Source organism: Crocodylus porosus, unplaced genomic scaffold, assembly GCF_001723895.1.
Source record: "Crocodylus porosus isolate Cpor-Errol unplaced genomic scaffold, CroPor_comp1, whole genome shotgun sequence".
NCBI classification, from domain to species: domain Eukaryota; kingdom Metazoa; phylum Chordata; order Crocodylia; family Crocodylidae; genus Crocodylus; species Crocodylus porosus.
The window spans coordinates 6,128,416-6,145,975 of NW_017728907.1; the positions used below are offsets into that span (position 1 = coordinate 6,128,416).

At 41.3% G+C, this 17,560-nt stretch overlaps 1 protein-coding gene across 1 annotated transcript in view; it reads right to left on the reverse strand.

The window, feature by feature from the left end:
- CRB1 (crumbs 1, cell polarity complex component) overlaps positions 1 to 17,019 on the reverse strand; it is a 132,247-nt gene extending 115,228 nt beyond the window's left edge. The window contains exons 1-2 of the mRNA XM_019530568.1: positions 16,857 to 17,019; positions 6,833 to 7,417 (exon numbers count right to left, since the gene is read on the reverse strand). Coding sequence (XP_019386113.1) covers positions 6,833 to 7,417; positions 16,857 to 17,019 — 748 coding nt within the window. The remainder of the gene's footprint in view (positions 1 to 6,832; positions 7,418 to 16,856) is intronic.
- Between the last annotated feature and the right edge of the window lie 541 nt (positions 17,020 to 17,560).

Consider the following 17,560-nt stretch of genomic DNA (forward strand, 5'->3'; position numbering starts at 1 on the left):
TTGACTGTGTAGTTGTCGTCACCACAGTCCCCTAGTTTTTTTTAATGAGAATGGGGTGAGAGACAGTGTTGAAGGCCTTCCTAAAGTCCAGAAAGACTACATCCACTGCTACCCCTGCTAAATATTTTGTGACCTGGTTGTAGAAGGCCACCAGGTTGGTCTGACGGGACCTGCCTCTAACGAACCCGTGTTGGTTGCCCCTAAGCATAATCTTCCCTCTTGGCCCCTCATGGACATGCGCCAGAATAATTTTCCCAAAAAGCTTGCCCAGGATTGAGGTAAGACTAACTGGCCTATAGTTGCCTGGGTCCTCCTTCCTCCCCTTTTTGAACATGGGAACTACATTGGCCCTCTTCCTGTCCTCTGGCACCACACCAGAGCACCACATGTGCTCAGAAAGCCGTGCCAGGGGTCCCGCAATGACCTCAGCCAATTCCCTCAGTACTCTAGGGTGGAGATCGTCCGGACCAGCTGATTTGAATACATCCAGTCCTTCCAGAAGTTCCCTAAATAATTCCTCACTAACCCTTGGGTTAGGTGCGCCTCCCCTTGGGTCTAAGGGGTGCCCAGAGCGGGGGTGGCTGTTCCGGTCCCTGCTCAGGAAAATGGAGGCAAAGAAATCCTTAAATATGCTGGCTATGTCATCTGGTATGACAACCAAATTTCCTAGCGTGTCCTGCAGGGGCCCCACACTACCTGGAACCTTCTTTTTGCCCCCTTATTTATTTAAAAAAGGACTTCTTGTTGTCCTTGATCCAGGAAGCTAGTCCCAGTTCCATCTCCACCTTGACCTTCCTGACTGCCCCCCTGCATCCCTGAGCAACCGCAGTATAATCCTCTCTGGTGATGGGGAGTGTACTTAAAATTAGTTTCGGGTGCTAATGTGTGGACAATCCAGGGGTTAAAAGCTCCAGGAGCCACCTAAAATTAAAGGGTAACAAGGCCCTTACCAGGTAACTGCCTGAATTTAAACAATAATAAGTACGGCAAAATCCTATTTTGCTGATGAATAGCTGAAAAGATCTTAATAAATCAAAATAAAACTTGAAAATGATCTAACTTTATACTATTTTAAGTGCTAATTGTCGTTTTTAATTTTTTTTATAAACATACTAATGCATAAAATATGATTTTTAACTTTTTATCCTGCCTTATAAGCAGCTCTTTAAAACTATGTGAAAAATATGGTAGCTAATATCTTAAAATATATCTGACATAACAGAACACTGCATTTGGGTGAAGTTACAAATCCTGTGTTGCTGAATGAGGTTTCATTGATATAACCAGCCATTGCTTTCAGCAGTAGTTCTACTTATTTGAAGAGTGCAGTGTTATGCATTAAAACTGGGATGATCCCCTGCGGTTTGGTGGTAACATACATTGCATCCACATCTAGCAAGCAATCCCTCTGTGGTCATTGCTCTATGAATGTATTGTAATTGCAAAAAATGTGTTTGCAGAACTCTTATCTAGTGACTGTAAATTTGCCAGAGCTTGTTAACAACTCACTATGAACACTGAAAACCATGTGACAAAAGTAAGTTCTGTGCAACAGTCTCAGAGTCTCAACTCAAACAGATATAAAATTACAGACCAGAGAACAGCCTGATGGTTACCATAAAACCATAGGATTTGCTGTTTTGACTGTATCACATCCAGTAACCTGCCTTTGGCACCATTGTCTTAGAAAAATAGCCCCATGCTCTCTGCTGTCTCTAGCCACCATGGTGAAGGTATGCCTTCCTGTCCTCTGTTGAATTGGCTGACATTCAAAAGCATTTCATTTTTCAGAAGCACATGAAAAAGAAAGGTTTCTAAAGGTTTAAAATGCTGCCATAAGTAAAAAGACTGTAAAAGGGGCAACTGAAATACAGTAATAATAAGCTGGAGTTTGTTGTAAAAAGACAATGGAAATATAGCAACATACAGATCTATATCCATTCAGGCGTGGACATTTAGACCCGGATCCAGCAAAGACCATGACTAGTTTGGATTAAAATCACTGGGAGAGTTCAAATCCTTCAACTGAATCATGTGTTTTTAATATTTTGAACTATTAGGGCCACTATGTCTATATGTTTATATACTTTTAAAAAATGAAATCAAGTGTTCATCTTTAGACATAGTCTCAGTCAGCCAAAAGGAAAAACAGGAAAGACAGCAAATACTTAGCTGGGCTTTCCTGAGGTATCATAGCCAAGATTTTCAAATTGTCTTACGTATAGGTACTAAAGTCCCTATTTAAGCTCCTAAATACGTGACTTGATTTTCAGAGCAGTGGGATGCTCACACATCTCATTTCCATTCCTGTAAGAGTTGTGTGTGCACAGAATACCTGGAAAGCTGGTCAGTTGATCAAATGACAGACCATAAATGCCCATTTTGAAAACTTTGGCCAGTGTATCACATTTTGCCTGAAAAAGGAATTTTAAAATATCCTATCCTGGCTTGTATGTGTGAGTACAACTCCTGTCATCTGTCTGAAATGTCACATATCTACCTAGTGGTTCTCAACCGTTTTAGACTCAAAATGTCCCTTGATAGACTCAATGCACCCTCAGTAGATTCAAGATACCATTCAGAAAATGTCAGCTCACTCAATTTTTTAATTAAAACAAACAATAGAGTAATATTAAACAAACAATAGAGTAATATTAAACAAACAATAGAGTAATATTAATCAGTAGAAAAGAACTCAGAAAGACCACAATAGTTCAGAAAAATTTTAACCCAATGGATTCCTATTTGAAACTTCTGGTTTTATCTTGTGAATCATGTTTTCTCTAGTTGAGAATCATTAATCTAACCTGTAGCAACTAACTTGATAAGGAGGATCCTACCTCCCCCCTCTGGAAAATTAATACAGAAACCCTTAGCTCAAGTGGAGGAGTTATTTGTTTTAGGGGCACTAGCTAACTATAAGTAAGTGCTGCTTATGTATCTGTATTAATAACAATCAATAGTACTGGTCCATATTTGCAGCCAAAGATCATTACAAGTAGAGAATGTCTCATGCACCAAAATGTTGCAGCATCTTTAAATAACATGGCGGGGTATGGGATGTTACAAACCTACACTAAATATCCTCATAACATGTCCACTACTTCTGGGAAAACTACCTCAATACAAAAAGACAGGATCAAGAAGCTGAAGATGTAGTTTAGGGAGGCTACAATATCCTTGTATTGTGCTTAATGTATCCTAGCTGTAATTCAATGGTAGTAAATGGAATTGCACCTAGGATGAATTTGTCGTCTTATATCCATTATCTGTCACTGAAACCCATCAGAACAGCTCTCTCTGTTTAAAAGGCAGGTATTGTCTCTGAATGGGATTTGTTTTTGGAATTGTGGGTACCCCTTTGATAATTTACACTTAAATGTTAACCAGCTGGCAATGGGAAATTGGCTTTAGTTGTGTCCAGCAAGATAATAAATGTGAGGCGATATCAGCGAGTAGCAAGCACCAGGTTCTCTATTCTGTTTGGTTAAGTGAAATGAAAGTACAATTAATACAATGGATAAATACTGCATTTGGCCTGCATGACTAGTGAAGCTTTCACAAACCAAACGAGCTTCATTATTTAACAGCTGCATGACACATGTCCTATAAATAATTTCATATATGCGGTGCATTATCACAGTAAACAACGAATTTCATGCTAAATTTTCTATTCTTCAGTTCTTCATGCAGTCTAACTTCTCCACTTGTGTAAGAATTAAGTTAGATATTTCTCAGCTATTTTACGAATTGCATGCAGCATACCAATCATGCAAAATAGCAGTGATAGCCCATGAAACAAGTAGCAACTGAAGTCAGTAACTCAAGCATTTGGTTAACATTACTGCTGTAGATTTACTGTTCATTCTCTACCTACATATCAAAAGTTATAACCTTTTTAACATCCTAGGGAAATGAGATGAAGCTGAATGACTTCCCACAGTGATTCATGGTGTCAGGCCAGGATAATAACGGTTGGCAAGATCCCCTGACAGGGTAAATGAGGATTTTTATTACCAGTGGGGACACCTCAGGGCTTTCATCCAATAATCCCTCTGGCTTGTGCATTTAACACAACTCACAGCAAGGTGCAGAAAACAACAAAAACAGCTCCTGATAAATCATTTGGTTAAGCAGCCTTTAAAAGCTGAGATTTTACCGCTGAAGGAACAGTCAGCTACTCCTTTATAGAATTATTATTATTAGCCTCGTTACTGCTGGAAGCCGTGCCAAAGCTGTATGTCAAAACACTGCAGTCTCTTCTTTATAGTTTAGACTTCTTTTTGTTCCTTGGCTTGCCCCTATTTCCTCCATTCCTTAGCACTCAGGGTGACATTACATGAATTTGGCAAGGCCAGAGAGAGTCTGTCTGGAAAATAGGCTTTTGTGATAAAGAGAGGGTGACTCCAGTCCTCCAGGAGTCTGCATTGCTCTAATTCTTCATTTCTCTCTCTCTTTCTCTCTCTCTTCCCCCCCTACCCCAACACACACTTTTTTATTTTCTCTATTATTTTATCAAGTTTTCTCCTAAGGAGTCTCTCTTTCTTTCAAGCAGAGCTCCTGTGTGATGGATCTTGCCCTAGACCTAGCCAACAGCGCAGGTTAAACAAATACAGCTTCCTGAGTACAACAGGAGGTCTGGGTCTAGTCTGATCATTTTGAGTAGCCATGCTGATTGTTAATAGGTTTTTCCTTCTTTTTCTCTTTGGCTTTCCTTCAGTTCTGTAGCTTTCTCATCACTTGGCCTGGGCTGAGACACCCACTGGTAGCAGCAGGGTGGCAGGAAGGCAACAAGCTTCCTTCAAATAACAGTCTGTGTGCACATGAGGGATATTAACTGTGGGCTGGCTTCCAAATCATTTCTATGTCAGACAGTGGAAATCTGCTTTTGCCTTCTGACTTGCCATCCCTTGTGGGACTTTTGGATGGCTAGTTAAACCACATCTTGCATTTCTTATTCACTTGAATCACTAAAAGCAAGTTTTTTGAAGTTTTTCCAGTGTCTAGTGCCTTTTTTTTTTTACTTCACTGAAGATAAGTGACTAAATCTCCTTTCCTATTGCTACCCCTCCCTATCCCACTCAGGAACAGAGGGTTGCAATGTGTGTGCAAGTACTGATGGAATTAAATATGGTTGCCACCTAAAACAATGACCTGGAACCATACACATACTTTCTACAGAGCAAATTATCTAGTAAGCAAGAAAAATGGCTTGGTTATTTATTAACCCATGCACTTTAAATGTATCTGTGTGTAGTATGGTTATCAGGAAAATGTGATATTTTTGCCTCTGGTCTAATTAAGTGCACTGTTCAAGATGCCAAATGAAATCCAATTGTGATAATGAATGAGTTCATTGATTATAGTTTTTTCAATGAAATTAACCATAAAAGCATTTTAAGCACCTAGGCTAAACTGCCAGAACAAAAATATCTTTGTATCTATTGCATGTTCAAATGACATGTGTTTTGCAGACATAATGGATACATTTTTTGTTTGTTTTTCCAGATATGTTTGGAAAAATAAAGGTTTAGTCTACAAATACCAATTTTTTGTTGGTAAAGATCAATTTCCCTAGTCTATGGCAAAGGACTCCACCTAATCTGATACACATTGGTCTTCCTTAGAAATCTGTCCAAGCTGTCCATTAACTTTCTAGATTATTATACCACAGTCACTGCCCTAATATATCTGACCAAAGAGTCTCTTCAATACATCATACATCAAGCTGCTTGAAAAATGAGAAAGTGGGCAAATGACGTGAACACAAGTGTCCTGCCTGGTCGTGTGAAATGCTAACAAGTATTCTGCACAAAGGCCTGTTCTTTGAGAAGAACTCTCAAAATGTAAAATGTCAGAATCTTTTAAAGAGCCAACCTGAATACTAACTAGAGGAAGGTGCATTTTATTGTTCCAAATTTTGACACTAGAGGAAATCTTCTGAGTTTTGGGTTTCATTCATGGAAGGAAGTTTAATTGGGGAGTCAGTCATATAATAAAATGGAGGTGTTTGGTTAAGAGGTGATAGAAGAAAATGAGTGGAAGGGGTTATAGACACAATATGTCACACCAGTAGGTTGCATACATTAGCAGAATGCAACAGAAAGAAGCTAGTAGTTAATAATAATAATAATATATGAGGCAATGTCATGTATAGTACTGTATGTTAGAAAGGTCTATAGAGAAGCAAAGTTAGCCTGGAGGTCAGGCAAATGGAGGAGGAGAAAGAGGACTGTCAGGTGTGTGTGTCTGGTGGTGCGGGTGCAAATGAGTATAGGGAGACAGAGAGATGGAGTAAGGCATTTTAAAAGAACTGAGTAAGCAATTCTTAGCAGGGGAAAAAATTACAATAAAGGGCTGTGGAAGAAGCAGAAAATGATCTTGAGGGGCAAGTGCCAAGGCCAAAGAGTGCTGCTTGCTGTAATTAGCAGATCCACCCAGTGGAGAGGTATCTAAATTTGAACTTTTAAAATACTCTGTGTAAGAAGATATAGCAGGCAGATTTTATCTGAATACAAAAACATACCACATAGCACCCCAAGTGTGTTCAATTTAAGAAAATTGTCTTAAGGGGAAAGTTATTCAAAGTCTGTAAAGAGGCTTATTTAACCTTTGTCAAAACAATTTTTAGATTTTACAAAATACAAAACTTTCCTGATTCTCCCATGTCTAGCACCCCTGGCTTACAGTAAAGTGATAACCCAGAAAAAGCAACACTCAGTAGACAACTTGACCTAATTTTGTAATGCCAACGAGTAAATAAATAGTGAGAAATATGTGCTGGCACATAAAACACAATAGCTGTACAGCCCAAAATGAGAGAGATGCTTACCCATGTACTCAGGTGTGCAGATGCAGTCATACGTGCCTATCTGGTTCAGGCATGTAGCTCCATTCAAGCAAGGATCTGAAGCACATTCATTCACTTCTAGGTCACAATGCTTGCCTTGGTAGCCTGGGACACAGTAGCAGGAGTATCCATTGATTCCATCCCTGCACACTGCTCCATTGTGACAAGGATCAGAAATGCACTCATCAAAATCAGTTTCACAGAATATACCTGTGTACCCTGCACTGCAAAGACAGGTAAGACCCTCCATCCCATTCTGGCAAGTGCCTCCATGTTGACAAAAGTTTGTGTCACACATACTGATGGCCATTTCACAGGTAGCTCCACTGTAGCCAGCAGGGCATTCACAAGTAAAGCTGAGGTTTCCTGAAGTGCTTAAACAGGTAGCATTTTGAAGACAAGGGCTTGAGGAGCAAGGATCATAGGTTTTATTGCAGTTTTCCCCCAAAATGTCAACTGAGATATCTGCACAATGGCAACTATCACCCTTAGCAGCAGCATCACATGTAGAGTTCTTTTGGCAAGAGTTTGACAGGCACCTGGAACCATTTCTTACACAAAGTGACTCTAGAAAAGAAACACAGATTACTGACCAGTAACTTCCAAAGCTACTACAGTAAACAAGATAAAACAGAATTACAAATCTTACTGTAATCATGTTTCAAAATTTGCCACTCCTTCATAGGGGAAGAAAATACAGTTGGTACCTTAGCAATGAATAATTCAGTACAATTTTTTAAAAACTTTACCATAGAATGAACAGAGCATAATTTCCTATTTATCTTCCCTTCATGGAAACATTTTCAGACACCCCTTCATTCACCTTTAAATGCAGCCACTGTGAGTGGGCATGAGGACATGATATCTCCTTGAGTACAGCGAGTATTCAAGTACAGTGATACCTTGTGAATCATGTTTGCACACCTAACAGTGCTACCATTTGTGTCCATTGCTGGGTACCACCTGGCGGGGTGCTGCCACTATGGAGGGAAGTCCTGGGGTCCCCTACAGCTCAGGAATTGCTTGGCTCACTGGCAGCTCCCACCCCCACCATAGGAGAGGTAAGTAGGCTCTAAGGATCAGGCCCCCTAACCCTTGTGTACATACCAAGGGGATGTAGTTTGGTTTAGTTCTCCCTAAATTGAAATGGTGGGAACAGTGACTTTAAAAAAAACACCATTTCAATTTCAATTTAGGGAGAACTAAACCAAACTAAATCCCCGTTGCATGTACAAACACCCTATAAGTCCGGTTTAAAGTTAGTTAACTAGTCTAATGCTCTTGAGGAAAGGGAATGTATCTCCATAGTTTGATCACGTTGCCACAGTCACATTCTGCAGAACTCCTAATACACCATTTGCGCATCAAGTGACCATAGTGGCTGTTAGGTAATCTTAACATAGGCTTCAGACAATAACAAATTAAATGATACAGTTAGTGATGGCCAACAAGAAAGAAGGAGCACAGAAAAGGTGACATCATATGACAGTATTAACTTAAATCCTCGTATATATTATTTAACATCTTAATGATAGTATTGAAAAAATCAGATTTAAAATACTATGAGTACCATAATATTCAATACACCTTCTTTTTCACAACCAGCTTTCACCATACTGTGAATAAATACTTTAATATCCTGTGAACATTTGAGTGGTATTGTATTTTTTCAGTTATGACAATAACATCCCTGGAAATGTACAGTATTCTGGAATCAAAATAAAAGCAGTAAAACTGTAAGCACATTTTTTTTCTTACTGGACGGAAAAAAATCTATACAACAGAAAAAAATAAATGCTGTCATATCTTAGCTGAGAAACTATTAAATAAATCTGAATGGCCCCTTAAGAAAAAGGCTAGTAATTCAAAAGAGAAAAGATGCGTGTGTTTTGGATGATGCAAATTGTATTAAACAATCTATGTTCAAGTCCTGGTCTGATATATGTTATTTTGGTCTTTTTTCCCTTTCATTTTCTGCTCTGTCCTGAAGCCTTCTTTAGAATTATGCTTTATTTCTTGTATTGTAGTTATTTGAAGATGTATAGTAAAATATTATGTATAAAAATGTACTGTATATAGTGTGTGTGTGTGTGTGTGTGTGTGTGTGTGTGGTGACTTTTTAAGGAAAATTCAGGCACAGCTACAACTAATCTCTAGTTTGTGCCTGGATCATGGGACTGGGAGGTCCAGCAAGCAGGTAGCTTGCAGATAGGCATGCTAGGAGATGCATAGAAGGCAGGCTGGCCTCAGTTGGAGGGCAGAGGGGTGGATGATAGGAGGGTATTAACAAGGTAATTAGTGTGCTGAAAGGCTCATCATCATCAATAACTGGGATGAAAAAATAGATCAACGGTGATTCCCTGCTGAAAAAAAGTCCTACAGTAGGGCAATGCAGGCTAGAAAAATTCATCAAGAGCTAGGATGTTTTCCTGTAGAAAAGAAACCAAGAACATAGCTTAAAGGAACTTGACTAAAAGCTTAAGGGAAAGTCTGGTCAAGGGGAATATGATTTAGGCAGAGGGTTTAATCAGCTGTTTTACAGGCTAGGGTCCCTGCCATAGGTCTTAGACACAAGGAGTCAGAATATCCTAACATTTCAACTGTGCTAACTGAAGGGTGTATGCTGATACCCTGATAAATGGCTTATCAGTCCATATTACCATCTGGTGCTGTGGGAAGATAGACTTTGCAAAATCTTTGAATTCAGGGATAAATAACATTTTATCTTGTAAAAAACAAAGGAGTATCTGATAAATGGGACAGGAATTAGCCTCTGATATAAAGGAGAAGGGAATGTCTACATTAAGGTCACTAGCAAGGATTAATCAGCCAGGGAGAACAGAAGGCTTTTGAGGCTAGTTATTAAGAACAAAAGCAGTGATACTGGGTAATATATTGCGGGGGGGTAGGGGGGAGTTTCTTTCTTTCTTTAGACTTTCTGTTTTTGTCTTGGAAGGAGAGGACTTTCGCCTTCTCAAGAGTGAAAAAAAACCTAAGATAGCCTTGCTCACTCAGAAAAGACTGCCTACAGTACTGTAGATATAGATATGGTGGTGTATCTGGCCATTGGAGAGGTAAGTTGTGTCCTATCATGTGGTATCCTATTTATAAGATGTGCATAGCCATAGCATAATATGCCGCTTGGGGAAATTTGGGGAATCTGTCAGGACTATCAGTAGATAAAACTGTTGACCTGAAGACCAAGTTATTTCCTGCTAAAACAAGTGGTCAGCACTGGGATTATACTGCTCTGCTATATTAATTGTGACTAGGGTTTGACCCCAACCAACACAGACCTTAAAAGCTGCCTGCAAATGGAAAAAAAGGTCTGAAAGGTTTTTGGTTTTGTTTTTTAACTAATTTCTGTGTGTATATATTTATTTATCTTTAAGAGGTGGTAGAAAGTGTGAGGGAGTGGGTATTTCAGGAAAACTAAATTTTTTATTACCTGACTTGGAGGAGTAGGAGGTAAAAAATGAGAGCTTTTCTCCCAGTTTTTGTCAGGAGTATGAATTAAATATTTATGACTAAAAACAGTAACCTCCCCCCTAGAGTTCTAATCAGCCTGTTAAAAAAAAGTCTCTGGTCATATTGGTTGCTAAGTTTGTTATGGAGGTACTGGTTGCAATGCCATTCTTAAAGTTAAGACTTACATTAAGATCAGGAATTCAACCTTCCTGTTATACACAAAAAATATAGTATATTCTCCCAAACTTATAGCATTTACTGAGTAAAGTATTCATTATTACAAGTAAATATGCTAATTATAGTTAAAATTAAATTGGGTTTCTAAAGAAATCTAGCATCTGTCACTTTTCTTTGGACCAAATGATCTTGATAACAAATTAATACGTTTAGCAAACTGTATATATTTAAAATTCATGGAGATAGTATTGGATACACTTGAAGAATTTGGCTGTGATTAAATTATTAGGATTTGTATCTGATTACTTGACTATACATGCTGTTAGAGGGTCAGGTCAATTGACTCAGTTAATCAGAACCATGCTTATAAAGTAGTGTTGCCCAACTTATCTGGCTCTGTGGGCCCAGTCTGGCCCATATGGTTCCCCAGGTGTCTGGATATTTGATAGCAGGATGAGTGACAGCAGTATTCATTCATATAATCATAAAATCTTAGAGAAGTAGGACTGGAAGAGACCTCCAGAGGTCAACTAGTCCAAGGTCCTGCCTGAGGCAGGATCATCTCTATCCAAACCATCCTATCCACTCCATATTCTAAACTTTACATAAGAGTACCATCAATCCTGACACAACACAGACATAATACTCTAACTTGCCACAGGTAAAGCAGGGGAACCAGGGCAGCCAATGCTCTGCTTCTATAAAAGGTTGTCAATATATGTTGAAGAGGTCCCAAGTAGAAAGCTGTGCTCCCCTCTGCAGAGGAAGGCAAAAAAACCCTGTAGTCCATACCAAACTGACCATTGATAAAATTCCTTCCTGACCCCCAAATACGGTAATTGGTCTGAATGTGAGCTGAGGGGCAAGACTCTCCAGCCAGGACCCTCCAGCTTTGTTCCCAGCAGCAGCATTGGCACACTCCAGTCAAAATCCCCATCCTTGGCTATGGCCAACACTCAGTGCCTCTGTGCGAGGCTAAAAGACACTCTGATGCATGTAGCAGAAAGGGGGGGAGCACCAGTGGCAGAAGTGGGGGCTAATGGAGCTTAGCCCCCCCAAACATGGGTCAGCAGTAGGGCTGCAAGGCAGTACCCAGCTGAGGGCTTCTGGTGACTGCTGCAGGGGAGGGGAGGGGAGGAAGTGGGGATGGGGCTTGGGGCTATGGGAGGGGCAGTGCTCCCAGTGAGGTGCAGGACTGAGCCGTGAGTGGCCTGTCTGTGGGGCGCAGCTCCTGTTGCTATGCACACCCTGGGAGGCATGGGGTTGTATGTCCCTGGATCTGCGTGGGGCAGGGCAGGCTGCTGCTGCAGGCTGGGACTGGGGCTGAGGCCAGGATTGTACCAGGCTCTTCCTAGGGATGACTTGTAGCAGGGCAGGGCGAGTGCAGTGGTCCCAGGGGCTCTGTCCCCTCTGGCCCAGAGGCACAGATGAGGCTGTCCCCGTTCCAGCCCTGGGCTCCCCTGGATGGTGCAGAGCCAGGGCTGGGGCCAGGGCTAGTGCAGGGAGGCAGCTGAGGCTGGTGCGGGGTTGGGGGATGGCAGATTTGTTGGGGCAGGGGGTGCTAGCACTGAGCAACAACCCCAGGTATGGGGGAAGGGGTGACCACAGGGGTGCAGCGGGCCCCAGCCCCAATCCCGATTCTGGGCCTGGCTCTGCTCCACTCCCTCCCGATCCCTGCCTGGTTCCAGCCCCAGCCCCACTCCCAATCCCTCCACCTCCCCCCACAGCCCTTTCCCCTCCCCCCACAGACTTTCCTGCCTGGGGGGGGTGGGGCATGCGCACACGCTTTGTTCCCCCACCCCACAAAAAATGTTTTTCCCTCCACCTGTGCAGGGGTGGGAGGGGAGGGGCAACCAGAAAAACCCAGAAGCATGAGAAATACCCATAGCAGAACATAGGCATAGCTATGCCTAAATCATTCTCAACCAGTGGCTGTCCAACCTCTTCTTGAAAGCCTCCAGTGATGTCTATTCCACTGCCTCACTGTTCTAACTGTGAAGAAGTTTTTCCTGATATTCAAGCTAAACTTACTTTGCTGCAACATCAAGCCATTGGCCTGTGTCCCCTTCTCTGCAGCAAAAGAGAAAAGGTGCTTTTCTTCTTCTTTATGGCAGCCCTTCAAGTTTTTGAAGACTGCTATCATGTCCCCTCTTAAATGCCTTCTTCACAAATGCCTAGCTCCTCCAGTTTCTCTTTCGTATGACTTACTTTCAATCCCTTGATCATCTTTGCTGCCTGCCTCTGGACCCTAACTTCTCCATGTTCTTTTAAAAATGTTGACCTCAGAACTGCGCGCAGTAATCCAGACGAGGCCTCTGGGAGCCATGGCAATTAATGCTGCCACCACTCCCCACACTGCCAAATTTCTGGACCCATTGAGAGCCCCATGGGCCAGGTGAACAGGGCTCCATGTGCTGTTTCTTGGTCACTCCTGTTCTAGAGCTTACCAGAATGCAGCAGTTCTGTTGGTTGTAATGGCTTCATGAGGGGGAGTAGATACATGGGTCAAGAACTCCTACGGTCTCAGCTGTCACTGCTCTTTATTGGTTTGGCAATGACGTGCTAGTTTTGGCACCTTTTTGGGGGGTGCAGATTACTTCCCCCCCTGCAGTAGATCTGTGCACTAGGAACAATAGAGCTCAAGCTCAGTGCTTACCTCCCTGGGGAGTCCCAAGGAACCTGATCTCCCCTCGAGCTGAGACCCATGGCAGAGGGTAAGAAGGTGCAAGTGCAAAGACTGCCTCAGGTTGAGCACTAAACAGCTGCTGTTAAGAGATTTATAGCACAATTAACACGGAAAGGAGTAGGGGAGGAAAAATGTTAGTGTTGGGAGCTAGATTTTATTGTTGCATACAGGATAACCCCATGAGTCCTCATATGCTTTGAGCTATGTTCTGTAGAGAATGAGCCTTTTTTCCATGGCTGACCAATTAAGCAGTGACCCTCTCTGGCAGAGATTCTTAGAATTAATGTTTAACATTAGAAAAAATAAAATGAAACGCTGATCACAATACATCTACTCTGACTGACACATGAAGCAATTATTAGCCCTTTTAAAGCATCACATTACTAGAAAAATTACTGCCAAATATTTTACCCCATGGTTAAAGTCTTTTAATGTGAGACACTTGGCACTACACTTAGAAGATGAAAGGTTCTCTCAGGGTTTTGCCTACTAAATTCTTTGTCTGCAGTAAAGCTTGCCACCTACTGGCTAATCTCCAGTACTACTAGCAAAGATGTAAATAATCCATAACTTGATTGGAATGGCATTGGAACAAATGATCAGTTTATCACATTCAGTGGTCAGAATAATCTCTACTGATGCCACAAGTTAATGTTGCTTCTAAGACTGTGAGTTGTAGCCATATGCACCTGAGGGTAAAGTTAAATTAATTGGAAAATCAATGGAACTGGAGATGTTAAGGTGAGATTTCAAAGTAATTCAGCACAGTTCTACTGATATTCAAATGGAATTTAGCTTTTGTATATGCACCCCTGAATATTTTGCTTCAAGAAAATTAGCTTCTTTTAAATTTTGTCCTGTTCAGAGAACTACAGAATTTTTATATTCTCTTGGCAACATAGAAAACTCTTCTGGTTCATTAAAAACACAATTAAAGAGGAATAAAGTAAGTATTTGAATTTAAAAATATTACCTTTGTTTACAATAATGTAATGTAAATGTAATGAAAATATATAAATAAAAGATTCCCTCTGCTTGAATTGTCCTCAGGCTTTATTTTAGCAAGAAAACAATCTAATAGCTTCCCATATTGAATTATTTCAGGTCATTGTTATCTTCTCCCTCTATCCTCCCTCTCTTTACTCCTTAGTTACTACTATCTTACCACTGTGTAAGTTGAATTATACAGCCACCTACAGGGATGCTGACTTCTTCCATACCCTTTGCCCCATACCACTCTGAATGTTCATGCCAAAGACTCCTGTAAATCCACATCTCTGTTGTCCCTTAATTCACTGGGCACCAATCCAAACACTGACTCACTCACCCAGCTGTGCTCTACAACAGTGATTTCCAACCATTTTTTATTTGTGGACCCCTAAAGCATTTTGGATGGAGGTGCAGACCTTTTGAGAAATTTTGAGTGGAAGTGCAGACGCCTTTGAATTGTGAGGGTGGGTATTTGCATACTGTTGATTGAACATAGTCATCTTTTGCAGATCCCCTAGACATAGTTTGTGGACCCCCAAGGGTCCATGGACCACATGTTGAAAACCAGTGCTTTACACTATGCAAGCCCTTCTCCCAACAGACTCTCAGCTGTTGAAGGGACAGATTCCAGGTGTAACATAGCTAGTGGTTTGGAAGAGGCCAGAAAATAAGTCAATGAGAATGACTTCTGCCTGTAGGAAAGGGTGATGCAATCCATCTCTACTCCATTTAGTCTCAAAATGTTTGCAAGGATCAGGTTTAACACTTTTAATTTGGAAGTCTTTTGTATACTGGAAAAATACTATGTTTGACTGTTGGCATAGGTTGGAGATTTGCCACAGAGCTGGACAATTTAAAGATATAGGGCAAAAGTTTCAGCTCTGAGCTTTCCATCTTTCCCTTACCATTTTGGCATGCTATCTACCTGGTTTCACCATAAATTTAGCAGTTCTGGGATTTTATAAAACTGCCTAGAGATGAACAATTGAGATTAAGCTAGTTGCTTTTAAAATCTAATAACAATATTTAAAACATATACAGTTGTCTTCTATCCCAAACTCACAGTGCTTTAGAAACATAGTAAATATCATTAACCTTGTTTTATGGAAATGTACAAAGCTATAGAGTGTATAAGCTGCAGAGTGGGGATGGGAATCTAGATCTCCTGACCTTCATCTGTGCTCAGATCACTAGACTACAACAGCACTACATCATATTTTGCATTTCCATAGCATCTACCACTGACTAACTCAATGCTCTTTATTAAACATTTATTAGCAAGATAATTAGGAAAATGTTTTTATTCAAGTTAAACGAAACCAAGTTAAACCAAACAAAACCACGCCCTATGAATTTAGTTGGTAATTAGAAAGAAAATTATGTTCTGTAATCTGTAATGTTCTGGAGAAGTATATTGGGTTGTTTTTAACATATTCACTCATGCAGCCACTCATACACATGTGTATACACTCACTTTTCTATCACTTTTCATAGATTTCATAGACATTTGCGCTAGAAGGGACCCTGGAGGATCACTGAGTTCAGCCCCCTGCCCCAGGGGCAGGAAGTCAGCAGGGATCATACGATCCCAGCAAGATAAGCATCCAAATGTGTCTTGAAAGTGTGCAAAGTGGGTGCTTGAACTGCCTCTCGCGGCAGTCTATTCCAAACCTTGGGGGCTCAGACAATAAAGAAGTTCTTTCTTATGTCCAGCCTGAATTGGTCACAGTGGAGTTTGTGACCATTTGATCTTGTCATCCCTTGGGGGCTCTGGTGAACAGTCGTTCCCCCAGATCCTGATGAGCACCCCGATAAACTTATAGGTGGCCACCAGATCACCCCTGAGCCCACGCTTTTCCAGGCTGAATAGCCCCATTGCTCTCAGCCTGTCATCATAAGGTCTGTTTTCCTGACCTCTGATCATGACCTGGAACTCACTTGAATACATTTGTTTGACATTAGGATCATAGGCATGTAGTGCTGGTAGGGACCTCAGCAGGCCATTTAGTCCAGCCCCCTGCTCAAGGTAGGATCACCCATGACTAAACTACTCAGGCAAATGTCTGTCCAACCTGCTTTTCAACATTTCTGGGGAATCAGGGGCCCACAGCTTCTTTAGGTAGCCTGTTCCAATGCTTGGCCATTTTCACAGTAAGAAAGTTTTTCCTAAACTCCAAGCTAAATTTCTTCTGCTGCAGCTTAAGGCCATTGTTCCTATTCCTGTCCTCTACCGCCACAGAGGAAAGGCAATCTCCATCCTCTTTATAATCTCTTCAGGTGTTTGAAGACTGTTATCAAATCCCTCATCAGTCTTCTCTTCTCCAGGCTAAATAACCCTAGCCCTTTCAGCTTTTCCTCACAAGTCATACTTCTCAGGCCTCTAATCACCTTTGCTTCTCTCTGCCTTACTCTTTCCAATCTGTCCACATCTTTCTTGCAGTGTAGGGCTCAAAACTGGACATAGTACTACAGATGAGGCCCCACTAATGCTGAATAGAGTGGAAAAATCAGTTCCCTTGATTTGTAAATGATACTCCTATTATTATGCTGGGGGGTTTTGCAACAAGAACACGCTGTTGGCACATCTTCAGTTTATAGGCCACAGTAACCCCTGGGTCCTTCTCTGTAGTACTGAAGCCTTGCCAATTATTCTTTAGTTTGTAGATGTACATGGAATTATTTTACCCAAATGCAGGACTTGGCACTTGTCCCTGTTTAATTTGATCTGATCGATTTTCAACCATTTCTCCAGTTTATCGAGGTCATTCTGGATCCTGGTCTTGACATCCAGAGAGGCTGCAGCTTCACCCAATTTGATGTAAAGTGTGCACTTGATCCCATCATTCATTCTTAAAAGAGTTTGTAAACCTCCCAGAAGATAACTACTGCTTCGATATGTTGATACATCTATGCTGCTACTGAGGGTCAATCTAAGGCTACACTTAAACACCCATGCCATATCTTTATGTGCTTCCCAACTCTTAAGTGGAGCTGTCTAGAAAGTAGTTTATACAATGCTTTTCTTTCCTGTTGTGCTTGGCGCTAGTTATGAGCAATAGAGAGAGGAAGTGGGATTCAGAAGGAATAAGGGAGCTGTGGGTTTCCTACTAGTAGACGTCATATGCTTGTGGCCTGTGACACCAGATAAATTCCAAATGCAGCAGGGGATGGAAAGCTAGGAGGTAGGTTTGACCTTAGACCCTGCTGCTTACAGACCCTCCAATATCAGGCTAGATTCACCCACCTGAGGTTAGGGTTTTAAATATAGACAGTCAGTGGCTATGAATGGATTGATAAGAGGGTAGAGTGGGGGATTGAAGTCACCCCCCTTCCATTCCTGCTTTGGCTGTGCAGCACATACACAATGAGCTCTCTGAGCTCACTGGCTT